The sequence below is a fragment of the Hermetia illucens genome, chromosome 3 (genome assembly GCF_905115235.1).
Source record: "Hermetia illucens chromosome 3, iHerIll2.2.curated.20191125, whole genome shotgun sequence".
Taxonomy (NCBI): Eukaryota; Metazoa; Arthropoda; class Insecta; order Diptera; family Stratiomyidae; genus Hermetia; species Hermetia illucens.
Window position 1 is genome coordinate 129,859,771 of NC_051851.1, and position 17,544 is coordinate 129,877,314.

General features: G+C 41.7%; 1 protein-coding gene across 2 annotated transcripts in view; it reads right to left on the bottom strand.

Annotated features, from left to right (window-relative positions):
• The window catches only part of LOC119651631, a 264,754-nt gene that overhangs the window by 124,110 nt on the left and 123,100 nt on the right, over window positions 1-17,544 (bottom strand). For both annotated transcript variants that reach the window (XM_038055295.1, XM_038055296.1), the window contains one exon: window positions 2,763-2,884. In XM_038055295.1, the coding sequence (XP_037911223.1) occupies window positions 2,763-2,877 (115 nt within the window). In that variant the 5' untranslated portion in view covers window positions 2,878-2,884. The remainder of the gene's footprint in view (window positions 1-2,762; window positions 2,885-17,544) is intronic.

Below are 17,544 nucleotides of genomic sequence, written 5' to 3' on the forward strand. Positions count from 1 at the left end.
TTGCTAAGACACAAGCGTGCCTCCGCCCCTGGTACGGATAATATCTCTTGTTTGCATGTACGGTGGTTGACGACGGAAATATTCTCCGCGCTGCTAGACGGGCTTAACGTCACCCGGTGCAGGTTGAGTCGTCCTGAGGACTGGTCTTTTATTTGGGTGGTACCCATCCCAAAAATACTTAAGGAACCTGAACTGTTGACCAGTTATCGCCTTATGGCTCTCATTAATGTATTTGTCAAAGTGCTTAACTCAATGATCAAGGTCCGTATCAATAATTTCATTGATGAATACAAAGTTCTGCCTGCTAATTGCTGTGCTTATTCGGCAGACAAATCTGTGTGCTTGCATCAATGATAGCCTTTTACACACTTCGATAGCCAGAGAACCCCCCCATTCCACCAGATTTTTGCTTTTGCCAACGAGCTACCTGTCCGTTTCAGATGGCCCCTCCTGGCAGCCAAAGAGCTTCTTAAATTAAAGGAAAGGAATCCCGAAACCTATCATTTGATGCTCCAGAACCCGAATGCTGAAAATGGTCTCCTCTCGATCTGTAAGTTGTTCCGCAGCTTGTTTGACACTGTAATTTCCGTAACGTCTTATAAGATTCAGGTTATCCCCTCGTATGATTTGGGGGACACCTGTAGCAGGGCAGAAGGGAGCGATGGGTTGAGTACTTTGATGAACTATTGAACAACCAGAACATCGACGAGTTGGAGGTGCAGCCAACTGAAGACGATGGACAAATACTGCCACCACCAAGTGTAGGAAAAACAGTCCGTGCAACTCATCGGCTTAAAAATCATAAGTCGCCAGGAGCCGATAGAATTACAGCCAAATTAGTTAAATATGGAGGCGACCAATAACACCAAGTCGTTCATCAACTTGTGCTCAAGGTATGGGACAGCGAATCAATGCCTGGCGACTGGCAAAGAAGCTTTATCTGTCTCATACATAGAAAGCGAGATATCATGCAGTGCAGCAATTATAGAGATGCTGAGTACCATCTATAAGATATTCTCCGCTATCTTGCTACGCCCAGAATATCATTGGACCATACCAAAGAGGCTTCACTCCAGGCAAATCAGCAACAGATCAGATTTTCTCTCTACGGCAAGCGATGGAAAAACTGTTGGAATATGGGCAGCAGTTGCACCATCTATTCATCGACTTTCAAGCCGCCTATGATAGCATAACCAGGGTAAAACTGTACACGGCCATAAGAGAATTCGGTATCCCAACGAAATTAATAAGACTGACTGGGCTGACCCTGACCAATGTGCGAGGCCAGATAAAAGCAGCGGGATCACTCCCAAGACCATTCGACATCAACAATGGTCTACGACAACAGGATGCCCTATCATGCGTCCCCTTTAACCTGGCCCTCAAGAAAGGTATGATCCTCTTTAAGACCACCCGACTGCTGGTCTATTCTGAGGATATCGGCATCATAGGAAGAACGACCCGAGACATACAAACTGCTTTCATCCAGATCGAGCAGGCGGCAATTAAAGCGAGACCATGGGCTGCAATGAAGGCAAGACAAAGTATATGGTGGCAACGTCAGCACCAAAAACCAACCAACCAACAACATCAAACCGCAATGGTCAAATGGAAAGAATAAAGATAGGAGAATACAACTTTGAGACCGTTGATATTTTCTCCTACCTAGGGTCGAAAATCACAACCGATAACAGCTACGATGATGAAATCCACGCACGGTTGTTGGCAGCCAACAGAGCCTATTTCAGCATACAAAAACTGTTCCGCGCGAAACGTCTCACCATAGGGTCAAAGCTCTTACTGTATAAGACAATGACCTTGCCAGTCCTTATGTATTCCTCGGAGACTTGGGTTCTTAGCAAGAGAAATTGCGAACTCTTGGAATCCTCCGAAGAATTTTTGGTCCCCTACATGAGGATGGATTCCGTAGTCTGCATAAAGATGAAATCTATGAGCGATATCATGATCGTCAGGTTGTGGATAAACTCCGGCTCAATAGGTTACGGTGGGTGAGTCACTTAATCCGTATGGACGAGGAGGATCCCACCCAGAAGTCTATAAGGGCAATATCTATGGTAGAAAAAGAAAACGGGGCAGATCCTGCCTGAGATGGAGCGATGGCGTAGAAATCAAACTGTGCAGACGACTTGGGCGGAACATCGATACCTTCCTATATTTGTATGTTCACGTGTGAATAAAAATACTTAATCTATTCAAATTGAACAAATAATATGATAATATAATGTATAAAGGTAAATTAGCGGCAATTACCAACAAGGTTGAAAAAAGTATCTATCTTTGCAATCCCAATTTCCGTTGAAAAATTACAAAAAAGTGTGTTCTTGGATTCGGTTGTCTTAAACGACTCAATTCAGCTTAATGCATTTGTAAAATTCGATATTTTAATAAATTTAGCAAAGAATAGAGATGCAGCGAAGTAAATTATTCTTTTCGTTTTTTATCCATTACCGTATTTAATATAATTTTCAATTACTCTCAATTGTGAGCAGCAGTAAGTTCAGTTTTATTATTGACGCCTTGATTGTTTCCAATGAATTGAAAAATTAATTAATTTAACTACAAAAGTCCAATTGATAGCTGTTTTCATTAATTAATTTTAATATTCTTGAATCTATGATAATATGTTTACAGGCATTTTCTATGCAATTGTGCATAACTTTTGACTGCCAATTTTCGAGTATAATTAAAAGTGAAATCAATGGAATTTATTGAAAATTGGAAACTACTTAAAAGGTACTTACCAGCCGCTATTGTTGAAATCACTGCCATAATTATACAAGCATGCAATATGTGCCGATTCATAGGAGAACTATAGGAGGATAGCAGCCACCTCAGGAAACCCGAATTGCCCCGCATCTCGTATCTGCAATGAAGAATAAAAGCAAATTAATTTCACATTATAATTTGAAATCTAAACTTGTTTTGTTTTTCTGGGCAATAAAGATTGAAATTGCACTAAAAAGCCACTAATGGAAATCGCAAGCAGAAACCTGACGCCACTTAATCACTATCATTTCCACTGGCTCAAATGTACTCTCAGTTGCCGTAATAGAGATGAGTGACGATGATGGCTATTGTCGATGATGATGATTATTCGGAATGTTTTTGCAGATAACTTGTTCGAGTGCAATTTGTACTAACATATCCGCAAATACATCAAGTTTGAGGATATACGCCACAGGCTCTCTGTGTTACGTGTTTCCATGGGTGATGAAGATCAATGGAGATAATAAAAATTTTAACTGTCATTTATAAAGTTTAAGATACTCTGAAAAACGCATTTCAGCTTTCAGTTTGCGTGGAATAGTATAACAGAACATGAAATACTCTTTCTTCGTTCTTTTCCATTAATTTCTTCGAGATAATTTTTGTAGGTGTAAAAATTCACCTGAATTAATAAGGGACCTTTAAACGTAATCATTCTTCTTTGAAGCGATAAGCTCACTGCCATTTAGATCTGCAAATAGACACATAATTCTTTGTATACATGAATACATTACCACATATGACCAATATGAATTCCATACTGAATGCCTGGATTAGAGGATTGAATTGTCGAAACAAGTCCCATCCTTATGTTCCCGGATCTACGCTCAGTTGAATGATTGGGTGTGATGATAACATATTTCCAGCGTCGATAGTGCCAATTCAAATAGAATTGAAAATTGTGTGGGCTACCCAGCGTGGACACCACTGAATTTCCAGTAGTTTAGATGCTAAGCGGGACAATTTCCCAGATGACAACATTATTATCTGTTAATGACTTTACAATTTGTCATTCAAGCTGAGTAAGGTAATTTGTATAGCTGTCCATCCCTTCAATGGAGGCGGCTTGTGATAATTAGATTCGAGTGTCATATTGATGGGTAGCGATGTAGTCCTATGGTAAGCATTTCGAAAGAGGAGCCGTGAGAAGGTGGCAGAATGGCTATCAAAAGTTATGGAGGTTCGGTTTTGAGAGTTATGACGAACAAGCTTCGGAATTTCTCAAACTAATTCAGCCAGAAGATTTGAATATTGCTCTTCGAAAGAGTGAAGAGTTTGTTATAATATCAGATAAAATCTAATCATACAAGACCCAATCACTTCGAAAGTTAAAATTAATAGTAAATCTTCATCAAGTAAGGAAAACATTCATTCAGGGGATCCCATCGGAAAAGTGTTCCCGAAAAAACCGTATGGGATAATTATTATGTATTACTCTGGTTTGTAGGTAAGGAGTTTGCAGAAATTTGAGACGTGGTACTGAGGAAGTATTAGACCTTTGAGAAGCTCTTCCCTATTCGTTTTAGTTAATTGGCTATTTGATCTAATAATAATCGTTGACACGACAAAATAATTAGATCAGGACTCCTTGAAGCGTGTTAGGGCACTTCCATTACACTGCACTTCCTACACTGTAGGACTACAGTATACTGTAGGAGGCGATGTGACTAGCATTACGCTCGCCCGTGATTGTTATCTTGATTTAATTATTACCTTGATTCATTCAAGTTTTTGATCGATGCAAAAGGATAATTTTGGTCGGTTGTGCAATTAGAAAAGACAACCGATTTTTGTCAAACATTTTGGAATGAAAGGTGTTACTGTCAAAAATTTAAGGGAAATACACATAACTGAAAAACTGTCCGTGATCGGTGAAATCAAATTTACTAAACTATATATTGTAGACTACTACTCTACCTTAGTGATAGCTCAGAACAAAGTCTAGGCGTCACAGACAGTAAGTCCGGTATAGTTTAGTGCGAGAGTATAATAATAATAATAATCGTTGGCGCAACAATCCATGTTGGATCAGGGCCTTGAAGTGTGTTAGAGCACTTCATTTAAGACCGTAACGGTACACTAGGAGGCAATGTGGTCAGCATTGCACCCGCCCGAGATTATTACCCTGATTTGACTCAGGTACTCATTCACAGTTGAGTCGACTGGTACCCGACGTCAAATCACGATACAAATTCCACTGCCACCAGTGAGATTTGAACCGCGACCTTCCGTACGATAGCCTTACGCTCTAACCACTCAGCTATCCGGACGCTGGTGCGAGAGTATGTGCACTTTAATTGTCATACTTAGAGTACAACATTTCGTAAATGCGAAATTTTGTTAACAAATTTAATTTGCTTCTTCGCGTTGCGATATGACTTGATTAAAATAGTCTAGTCTCAGTTATTCACAATCAGTCTAAAAGGAGTGTTTATTGTTCGTGGTCTAAAACCAATAAGCACTGTGGTGTGCCGTTTTGATGCTACAAATACCTAAGACCGTGACTGCTGTTATGAGAGCAGGGAGGCAGAGTCTAGCCGGCTCGGATCTTCAGAGCCAGTCCGTGGTATTCAAGAAGGAATGAAGCTCTCCCACCCTAGCTAGAAGTCTCTCTGAGGTCCGGAAAGAATTGTTTACCCAGTGGCAGCAGCCTGACTTTAACTAGAGCTGGGCAATCGCCGAAAAAGTTCATGAGGGTTTCCCTTTCTTCTCCGCAGCTTCGGCAATGCGAATTGAAGGTATGCCAAGTCTGGTGGCATGGTCCAGTGCCCTCTACATACCGTCGTAATCTTGAAAGCATTTGTACGCGTCTGCCACAGGAGCTCTCGTGACTGGGCTATGTTATAAGCGGGCCAAATTCTCCTTGACTTGGCACAGCTCGTAAGCCTTCGCCACCTAAGGCCCGCGGCTGCTAGGTAGTGCCAATGGACTCCGCCCCTGGCAGCCGCTAGCGAAAGACCGACTGTATCCGTCAGTCGCTCATTCCTCTCTATGCCCGGGAACCCAGAGGAGGGTGACCTTGAGCGTGCCGCCCAGACGGATCAGTGCGTCTATGCACTGCCCCACCAGCCTGGAAGATGTCGTCGCTGAGTACAAGGCCTTGATGGCCGCTTGGCTGTCGGTTAGAACGGCTATGTTACGCTTGGGGCTCGAATCTCGCTCCAGCCATCGACAGTCTTCCAACATAGCTAGTACTTCTGCTTGGAATACACTGGCGAAACCTGGCCATCTTTGATCGCCGGTCTTCCACTTTGCCCTGATAGGAAAGTCCACAGCAAAGTTTCTCGTGAAGTCCAGCTTGCGTGTGGCATAGTCCGTGCAACATGAGCGTTTGAAAAAAAAATCACTGAGGAAACAAAAAAGACTCGTCATGAAAATGCCACGAAGCGAAGTGTTTCAAACATACTGAGTACGAGCCTGAAAGCAATTGGTAATGTGAAAGAGACGTCGACTTCAGGTATGAAATGTTTCGTGTATTTCTTTTCTCAAATGTCTTTAACGTTTGAGTGCGCATTTGTCCCATTACTACCTAGCACGTAATATATGTACTCGTATATATTATATGAATACCCACTTTTGCGTGAATATCACACATTTACAGGATCATCCCGTTTAAAGGCCGTTTTTTTCGCTTTTTTTCAGATTTTTTTTGTGAAGAACTGGATAAAGATACAAATACGAATTTTTTTTCCATATATTTGTTAATATCTTAAGCACGCGTAGTAATTTTTCCAGCCCGTTTTTTTCCAGTTCGTTATTGAAATACAGAGCAATTTATACACCCATCTCCAAGAAAAGGTGTTTTCCTGCTGCCAAGATAGAGGGCGCTAATATTAGAATGTGATTTTTATCCATAAAACCTTAACTGATCATTAATCTGCTATACCTAGTCCATAAACCTTAGATTTTTTCAAGAAACATATGTACAACCTTAACTTCTTGTCCTTTTAGTCAAGCTATTCGAACGTCATACGGACCGATAAATACGGGCTTCATTGCGGCGATCGACATAAAGCTGGCATGTGACTTATTACGTGTTTAGCACTATAATTTCCGAACGACTCTGAATATTAAAAAATCACTTTGACCATATATTCTAAACTATATCTAGATACAATTGATGTCAAAGAAAATTCGATTCAGCGGATCCGGCACACGGGATGACCCCCTTGCACTCTTGAATTTGCAAAGAAGCAACAGCTTTGACCTATTATAACTTAAAAAGTTCGATTTCCACCAAACGGTATGATTACGCTCTATGTTATAGCCTATATTCCTACAAATTTCGTTTTTCTCGGCTGAACTTAGGGGGAGGGTTTGCGTCCAACTACTAAAAATTATAGTGTTATACTATTATTAACTTTACTAGAACAGATGAAGGGTATTTCGGAGCGTAGGTACCATATAGTGGCACCCTCTTGATTTTTTTCAGATTTTTTGGTTTGGTAATTTCTGAGAATGGGTCCGTTAAAGAAATGATCACTTTCGACCCCCTGCACTCCCCACCTTTCCATGAAATGTGAAAACTAAGACCGGGTTTGGAAAGTACTAATTGAGACCTTTTATTTGATACTCACATGACCATATCTGGTAAAAAAACATTGGATCCCCCTTTTGCATGTATGGGAGCCCCTCCCGCATTAAATTCGACGTAGAAGGATGTAACTCACTTTGTCCGAGAGTATTCACGGTTCCTACCTTTTCACCAAATTTTATGTCAGTCGCAATAACCGTTTCCGAGAAAAATGCGTGTGACGGACAGACAAACAGACAGACATTGACAGCGCCCATATCACAGGCAGCAGCTCATGCCCGGTGTTTAGGAAGGCGACACTATGTATAAAGGAGGTTTCTACAGCTAAACCTGAACCATTGTCAAGCGGATCAGGACCTGCTCTGCCAGACGGTATTGGAAAACAAAATCGACGTCCCTATTGTTCGCAAGCAATACGAAAAACTAGAAAGTGGAGTTTGGGTCGCGGATAAAAACGGAAAAGTAGCGATATGGACATGCGGAAATCGAGCCATAGGAGGAACCACGAAGATTCTCGAGAGCGGCCTCACTAGAGCGCAAATAGGCGGAATATCTTTTTACAGCTGCTCTGCGGCATCAAGCCTTACGAGAGAAGAGTTGCATTCTTTGGTGGAGAGGCTAGCAATGGATGAGAACAACCATAGCCCTAAAATAATGGCTGGCGATTTCAACGCACGGCCTGAAGAATGGGGCAGCCAAGAAGAGAGCGCAAGAGGACGTATATTGCTCGAAGCTTTTTCTCGTCTGAATCTTGTCGTTGCTAACACTGGATGCGTGAACACTTTCCGAATGAGAGAAATGGGGTCAGTGATAGATGTCACATTTCTTAGCGATGTTTGTCATAGTGACCACCAGGCCATCATTTTTGAAATTATACATGGCACACAAATGAAGTGGTCACGGAGGAGAGCTGAAAGGTGGGCAGCTAATAAGTTTGACGAGGAGATTTTCAAAGAACCACCACTTGAAGGAAATGCAGAAGATAAAACTTTACAGATCGGCAAAAGATTACAGGCAGCATGTGATGCCTTCATTCCAAGATGTGTTATGTCCCTGAAGTGAGTTACGCACTTTTGGTGGAACTCTGAAATCGAAGAATGACTCAAGACTTGCCTCATGGCCAGAAGGCGTAGTCAGCGAAATAGAAACCCATCTGGATACGATCAGCTATATGTAGAATACAAAAACGCTCGGAAGAAATTACATGCGGCCATAATAAAAGTTAGAGTGAACACTTTAAGCGATTGTTTTAGGAAGTTTACACGGATCTCTGGGGTGGCGCCTACAAGACAGTAATATCGAAAGTCAAAGAAAAACGCTCCCTATCAATTTCTTGCCCTACTCTGCTTAATGGAATAGTAACGGATCTTTTTGCAAAAAATGTGAGTACCGCTAACCTTCCCACTGTCGAGATAGACACCGCAGAAGTTCTAATGGTAGATGAAAAGGAGGTCCTCAAAGCTGCGGAAAAAATAGTTGTGAATAAAGCATCTGACTTAGATAGCGTACTCAAGTTAAAGCTCTCAAGGCAGCTGTGAAAATAATACCAAATATGTTTGCCGAAGCATTCACCACATGCCTTAAAGAAGGAGCATTTCCTACATAGTGGAAGAAGCAGAAGTTGATACTAGTCCCCAAGCCAAACAAACCTTTGGGTAAGCTTCGCCCTACAAGCTGATATGCCCTCCAAATGATACTGGCAAACAGGTCGAACGGGTGATCTATAACAGATTACTTCTGATTGCCCAAAAGGATGGCGGTCTCTCTGAGAATCAGTTTGATTTTCGAAAAGGGAGGCCTACAACGGATGGAGTTGTCCTAACACAGCTAAGACCGCACTTGACGAGGATAAATGTTGTGCAATGATCACACTCGATATGAAGAACGTCTTCAATTCCGTTAGATGGGGCAAGATACTAGAATCCCTAATCAACTTAGGCGTGTCGAAGTACCTGGTGCCTATCGTTGCCGACTTCCTAATCGATAGGCTTCTGTGCTCTTGTGGATTATTATGTATAACGGAGTACTGATGCTAGACCTTCCTACTGGTGTGGCCTCCTTTGGTTTCGCGGACAATGTTGGTGTGACGGTTGTTGCACGCCTCCTGAAAGAAGTTATGCAAATGAAGCATGACATTAAATCTTGGTTAGAGAATGCTGATCTACAGCTCGCAGAACATAATACGGAGGTAATACTAATTAATAAGCGCAGAAAGCGCACGTCCATGAAGATCAAAATTGGAACACAAACAATTCATTGCTAGCTTGCACTCAACATCTTAGGCGTAATGATTGATCAAAGGCTAAACTTTAGATTGCATGTGGAGTGTGCAACAACTAAGGCATATTACATCGGAGCGCTGATTGCGAGAATTGACTGATATCGCTAAGATAATGAGACGACTGAAAAAAATAAAGTCAAATGACCTGTTAACATAAAGGATGCCTAAAGGTGTAAGCTACTGAGGCACAGCCAGTTTCTCAGCGATGCCAGCCAAAGCACTGGGGTAGAGCACAGGATCTTCTCCCAATAAAAACGAAACCTAAATATGCAACAAAAGCTGCTGGATTGGGAAATCTCAGTTGTAGCTTGGCGGGAGGTGGTTTTAGTGGGTAAGAATCCCACACTCCTTTGGCCTTTTGAAGATTTCCACTTCTTCCACCTCCATCTCATAAAAAAAAATTTGAATTTTTGACTCCAAGATTTAAAAACTTATAGTTTAGATTTTATTTAGAAAGATTGAATGCCGTTAAAAAAAAGTTGAATAAAAAAGATGATCTCAATACGCGCAACCCAAATGTGGCTCAAAAAGTTCAATGGAAATTCAATGAGCTTAGTGATGAGTTACATTTTAACCGACGTATGACGATAAATAATGAAACCAATATTAAAGTCATCGAAGTAAATACGTTGCTTACTCTTGCAAAGTGTTCATTTATCTCGAAATTTCCCAAGCAGCAATTGAAAGCCGAAACTGCTGGAAAATCCGCGCGATGGTTATTTTATCCACCAAATTGAGATTTGCAAGGAGAAATGCATTTAGCGTACCATGGTCTATTCGATCAAATATACAGAATTACTCGGGAATACCCAGCATTGATCAATAGAAAACGCGTCCATCTGCAGCAAGACAGTACTAGAACTTATTATCAGCAAAACCAATTGGAAAGGTCAAACCGCTTTTGCTACATCCAACATCCACTTTTCACTGAATTGTTTGGGAATTTGAAGGGTATCACAAGTTTTTCAGTTTTAAGGAGAAGGAATAGTGCTGATGTAAATCAAATGGCCTTTGCTTAGTATTTAATTTTTTTAAACTTTATTATGAAGATATATATAAGAAATTTTTAGTTTACTCCAATATTTAAGGGGTTAGGCAACTGTAGATATTTCAGAAATCGATCTTTTATATTTTTATCGAGGAGTTGCCCTAAAGTCTTAAGAACGACATATTTCTAGGACTCGGATGGGGAAAATATTTAAATACTTATTACTTTGAAGTTCGGTGCAGCCCCTCCCTTTTGACACGAATACAGTGAAAACTTGAAATGCATTTTTCTTGAACATTACATTTTTAATAACTCGAAAAAATTTTGACACCAATCGGTCTTTAACTGTATATTTCCAATTATATTCTGCATGGAAATACTTAGGATTTTTGTGATACATAATATGATTTTTGTAAAAATTATTAAAAATTATTATGGTAGCTAACCCGCATACCTGCCTATGTATATTTGCAAGAACCAACCAAGCAGTCTGTAGATACACTTGTCTTTTCACATGACTTCAGAACTAGCAGGTACATCGACGACGACCTAATGGCTGTTAAAAATTTTCGCATTTGATTACTTGAGCTGGTCATCTGTGCTGTCAAAAATTTATGAGCGTGGCAGCCAGGAATTAATTCTGCCCATTCGTCCAATGTATCAGCGAGCGTGTGTGGGTTAATATGGAGCGCGGCCGTTCTATTGCTAGCCCATTTCTATGCAGTCTCTTAAAGTCGGTATCGCGGTCTCAGTAGAGCAAAATGCCGCCTCTAGTTAAGTTGAATGGAGCAAATTTAAAACACCGACAGAAAATGACATAGTTGGGAGTCATAAAAGTGGGATGCATGCACTTGTACCCGCTTCTGATCGAGCTCAGGATGTGTTCAAACAAATTGGTATGTATGTTGAGGCTTCTAACGAGGTGTGAATGGGGTCCAAGCAGGAGAGCTGATAGGCTTACATATGCTATACGCTAATCAGCGAGTCACAATGTTAGCGGGTATTCCTGAACTAAGATGGAACGAATATAGGAAGGGTCGGATCATATATGAGTCTGTTAAAAGCAAATTTGCGAGAGGAAGTTTTTTTTGGGGCGTCGGGGCCTCAGAAGGAAGACGGGGTAGGGTAGCTTGAATGAGGTTCCCTTCCGCGGAACCTTGCCTCCAGTCAGGGTTGTGTTCTGTGTGAGGCCGATTCGGAGGACTAATTTCATTTCCTCAGTTTATCCAGCGTCCTGATACATCTGCAATCTAGACGACATGGGCGCTCACGATATCTTTGATTTTAGCCAGTACAGCGCTAACTGTGATGCGCTTCGGTGCGTTAATCCATACCCGCTCTTACCTTCCGACGAGGAGGAGGAGGAGACAGCCCTGCACCCTGCTAAGATCAATGGCGACATTTCGATGTATTTCGAAATCCTAGTCGAAATTGAATGATGCTTCATTGGGATTGATCCTCAATCTTCATCGAGGTTCGCATCGTATGTCTAGCTTCTCGGGAGTTGCAGCAGCTCTGAAAGTAGACCTTTTTGCTCGAAAATATCTAATTCGTACACCATGTTAATATGTTTCAGCAGTTCTTGAAGTGAAGACACAAACTCGCAGGTTGTCAATTGTGCATCTTGCTTTTCTGAGGTTTCAGCAGCTATTGAAATAGATTCCCAGATTCGATCATATTTTCGGCGTAAGTCTTACTTTGCGCATGTTTCAGTTGTCGTTGAAGTATTATAGATTCCTTGATTCGATTTATTTCGAGTTGCCACTCTTATTTTTCATGTTTTAGCAGCTTTACTAGCTGACTGTTGCCGTACATGCCTGCTTGATCTGCTTCTGGGGTGGCATTTTTAATAATTTTTAGAATTTAATATTTTACCAATAGCAGCCATTATTTGTCATCATTTATCAACCAGTGGCCGTGACAAGTAATGACTGCGATTGATAAAACATTAAATTCTGAAAATTGTGCCTATAGCTGAGTTTCCCGTCTGTCATTAGTCCCAAGTATTTGATTGTCGGCTTCGAAGTGATGATATGATTCCCATTTCTAATAAAGCCGTAATTTACTTTACGCTTTTGGTTGGAGATGAGGACCGCTTCCGGTTTTTTCCCTGACAAGTGCTTTCTAGTCAACGCTTAACAGCACGAGTTGCTTTGAATAAGTATAATTCAGCATCTTCGAGATGCTTTGCGACCACAACCAGTGCTATGTGATCGGCGCAATCCACTTCTGTGGCTTGCCCCGGAAGGGGGAGATTAAGTACTTCACCGTATCTGATGTTCCACACCAGTGGGTCCAATACGAAGCCCTGCAGGACAACCGTAGAAACAACTTACTCCTGGGGTCCGTTTTCGGTATCAAAATAAAGCCTTCTTTCAGGTAAATAACTAACGATGATAGCAAGGAGATATATGAGAATACAAATCTTCGCCAGGAATTTCCATATTAGATTCCAATTACCCGAATTGAAAGCATTTGTCACGCCCAGGGTTACTGTACGCAATGTTTGCTCTTACTACCCTTTTCATGAATTGCATCTTCTGCCAAGCATTAACTTGATGGCATCAATGACTGATCTGGCTTTACGGAACCCATACTACTGATCTGAAAGGCCTTCTTGGCTCTCAGCGAACGGGAGTAATCTATAATACATAGATTACCCGTTCTAAAATTTTCGCCACAGCGTTCAGAAAACATATGGGTCTGTTTGAGGGTGATTTACCTGGAAGTTTACCAGACTTAGCAGCAATGCAAGCTTTTATGACGCTGGAAATATCCCCTCGGACATGGACAACAACTCCGGCTAATCAAAGGCTGGCCAGTTTACCATTACACCAGTAGTTCGTCTTCTACTTGGGAATGAGCATTGCCTAGACATGGACGCACCACATGCCTGGTCGATGCAATGTGGATCGCTCTTTTTGTGGAGGCTCCTGCTGTATTAGGTTGGTTTAACCATAACTCTATGAAGGCCTGCTCATTCAAAGCCTTTGCAGGCTAGCCTGACATCTTTTGCGGTTCCAGGCATGATGGTTTTTTGTCCTCCAGGCATAGCTCAAAGAAGATTACTTAGTGACCGCTGTGAGTGGTGTTCGCTGATGCACCAGGAGATACGACGCGCCAGTGGCGGGTTGACAGAAGTCAGATTTACAGTCGAGCCAAATCCCTCTTTTCGAAAAGTGTTTACAACGCTTTTGTTGGCCAGAACTATATCTAATTGGGCAAAAGCTTCTAATAAACTGCGCCCCTTTGCATTTGCTGCTCTGCTACCCAACTCAAGTAAATTCTTAGCGACCCTGAAACGATTGAGGTTTATTTGAATATTTCATTTTCTCATTGCAGTCAGTGCCTCCCTAATCTGTCTGTCTGCCCGTCTATTTGTCTATCTATTTGTTACGTGTACTTCGCACAGAAACGGTTGTACCGATTGACACCATTTGGTGGGAAGGCGGGAAATCTGAACGTCCATCGTGGAATTTAAGGGGAGTATCCACACATGCATTGAAGCGAGGCGAAAATTGCAGGGTATCAAATGGAAGGTCTCGATTAGTACTTTTTAATGCTGACCTCACTTTGCACAATGCAATGGGAAGGGCAGGGGTTAGAAATTAGTAATTTCAAATCTGAAAAAAATGGCAACCCCCCTACTCTCAGGTTCATCTTAGAATCATGAAGTGCAATAATATAGGTTACAATATAAAGCATGATCCTACAAAATTTGTTGAAAATCGCACTATTAACAGAGTTATAATATTTCTAATTTGTCGCTTCAGTGCAAATTCTGGTACTGTGAATCTCAGTAGCACGCGAAAGTGAATATTCTAACATAATACTATATATGCATATACGTTACGTGCTAGATACTCATGGGAGAAATGTCAGTTCAAATATGTTTATAAAGGAAATGCAAAGCCTTTCATTCCCCCAGAACCAAGCTTCTGGTTTCCCGACTTGTTGTAGTTTATTCATTACCATTAAATTGTAGTCCAGTTTGGTTTTGGTGACACTAATTCTAAAGTGGAGTTTGTGGTCAATTCAACTATGAGTAAGTATAAATATTTTCCTTTAATTTTGAGGATCCTTCCTTCTTCTTCCTTCTCCCCATGATACTCATGTTTTAAAAGGGGTATCTACATACGTTTTCCGGGAAAGATAACGAGGAAGTAAAGAAACCCATTAATACCTGCATCAAAAGAAGCATCCGACACATCATAGATCCTCGCTCTTCGATCTCGGCCCACCAGTTTTGGTTTTCCTAATTTCAAGTAGCCGGTCGAACCGATATTTCCTTTTTAGCTCCGCGTTCGCTTTTGTAGCGCGGTTTCTTCAAACGTTAAGGCGTTTCAGAACCTAGAGCGATGTCAATACACTATGTACAAAATACGTAAAATTGTGTACATGGCCTGGCACTGAAGAGTCTGGTTAACATAGAAGTATGCACGTGCTTATTGACGGAGTACTTCAATGGGGCTGTCTACTTTGAGCAATTTCTTGTTTTTGGAATAATTTTGCCCTGGCCATTGATCATAATAATAATAATAATCGTTGGCACAACAATCCATATTGGATCAGGGCCTTGAAGTGTGTTAGAGCACTTCATTCAAGACCGTAACGGTACACTAGGAGGCAATGTGGTCAGCATTGCGCTCGCCCGAGATTATTACCCTGATTTGACTCAGGTACTCATTCACAGCTGAGTCGACTGGTATCCGACGTCAAATCACGATGCAAATTCCACTGCCACCAGTGAGATTTGAACCGCGACCTTCCGTATGACAGCCTAGTGCTCTAACCACTGAGCTATCCGGACGCCATTGATCATAGCCAATCTGAATAGCCAGCCAAGTTTAGCGGCACCGGTTGATCGAAGGACAGCTGGTGGGTAGGGGAGGTCATTTTTGGCTCAGATTTGGAGGCTGGCTGGAGGTGAGTGTGCGTTGACAGCTGTGCTGATCTTTATGACGACAAAAGAGAAGAAGCATTTTGACCGCGAGAAACCACACTTGGAAGTAAAGGAAGTGGATCGAAATCGCGAGATTTGATTGAAAGGTTGTCATTTCGGAAACATTTTCTTTTTTTTTATTTCTATTTTGCAAACATCTCGTATTTCTTTTAGATAACGAAGAGGTAAAAGATTGGTGGGATTCGGTGAACATTGTCCGGAGGGATCGAAACCGTGAAATTTCTGTAAAAGCAAACATTTTCGGATCACTAAAGAGCAGTTAGGTCATCATCCTTTGTTAGGTTGAGCTCTCTGGTTTCTAGAGGCGTCACAATTGAAAGGAGAACGGGAGTTTGACGCAACGGAGTCACATCGAACGGAGGGATTGCTTTTGGTTTTCCTCGACTTTGCTTTTTCAATCAAGGAGATGGATTTTGCCATAATTAATTGTGAAAGCGTGGTGAAAGAACAAAATTTTGTCTTTGTCGAGTGGAAAATTTGAGTTTCTTTCTTGCGCTGGTTTTGGTTGAAATTGTCTGACATCGAGTGCGGGCACTCGAGAAATTATTCATAGTTTGGGAATAGTTTTGCGTTCGGCGTAAAGGAGGCACTATGTCAGTTTTCGACTCTAAGTAATTTTGTTGACTTTCTTTTTGATTTTCGTGAATTGTTGTACGATTGGGACCCAACACACGCTCAGTGAATTCTTTAATCGGGTTATTCAGGAAGGAAGGATACCATCTGACTGGCAAGAAAGTACCACTGTTTCAATATGGAAAAAGAAAGGTAGTCCAGTAGAATGTTCAAATTACCGTCCGACCCGGTTCCTTTCCCATACCATGAGGATTTTTGAACGCATTCTTGACAACCGTATTCGCAAAATCGTTGAAATAACTGTGAATCAAGCCGGTTTTGTCAAAAACTGCGGAACTATTGACGCAATACATGCGGCGTGGTTGCTTATCCAGAAATACAATGCATTGAGGGCGATGCTTCTCACGATCTAAAGAAAGCGTTTGACCGTGTACGACACGAACTCATCTGGTATGCTTAACGACAACACTTAGTGCCAGAAGAACTCGTGCGCTGGGTTCAATTGCTCTACCACGATCCGAAAAGTAAAGTTTGAAGTATGGCGGGTATATCAAAACCGCTTCGTGCCTCCTTTGGTGGTTATCAAGAAAGCACCCTCTCACCACTTCTCCTTGTTCTTGTTATGGACACCGTCACACGGGATATCCAACGTCCAGCGCCCTACACACTGGTTTATGCAGATAATGTTTTCCTAGTATCTGATAGCAAAACTGATTTCGAGCAACTTATCCAAAAATGGAATGATCGCCTCATGCAACACGGTCTCAGATTGAATCTAAACAAAACTGAATTTTTGACGATCGATCCCGATGAAACAGACACAATTACTGCCACCGGCACTGATCTGCCAAGAACTGAGCGATTTAAATACCTCGGGTCAACGCTATCAGTCAATGGAGAACTGCGTTATCAAATTGCTTCACACATTAACACAACCTGGATGAAGTGACGTTCCACAACTGGTGATCTTTTTGATTGACGTATCAACGAACGTCTCAAATCGAAAATTTACCCCAATGTCGTCTGTTCTGTCGCCCTCTATGATTCTGAGTGTTGGCCGACTATAAAAGACAATGAACGGCGTCTTGCGGTAATGGAGACGAAGACGTTGCGTTGGACTAGTGGCGTCACACGTTTAGATCACATCCGAAATGAGGATATCCGCGATCGTTATGGGGTTGCACCGATCGTGGAAAAGTTGAGAGAGAGCCGTCTTCGATGGTATGGTCACACAATTTGTGCTAAGGAGAATTCACTTGCCAAGATTGGTCTGAACATCGAAGTTGATGGTAAACGACCAAAGGGCAGGCTTGATACGCTGGATGAGGATTTAAAAGCCTCGAGATGGCACCTAGATCAGGCATTCGATAGAGCCAAATGGCGAAACCGATCACGACGAGCCGACCCCGCTTTGAACC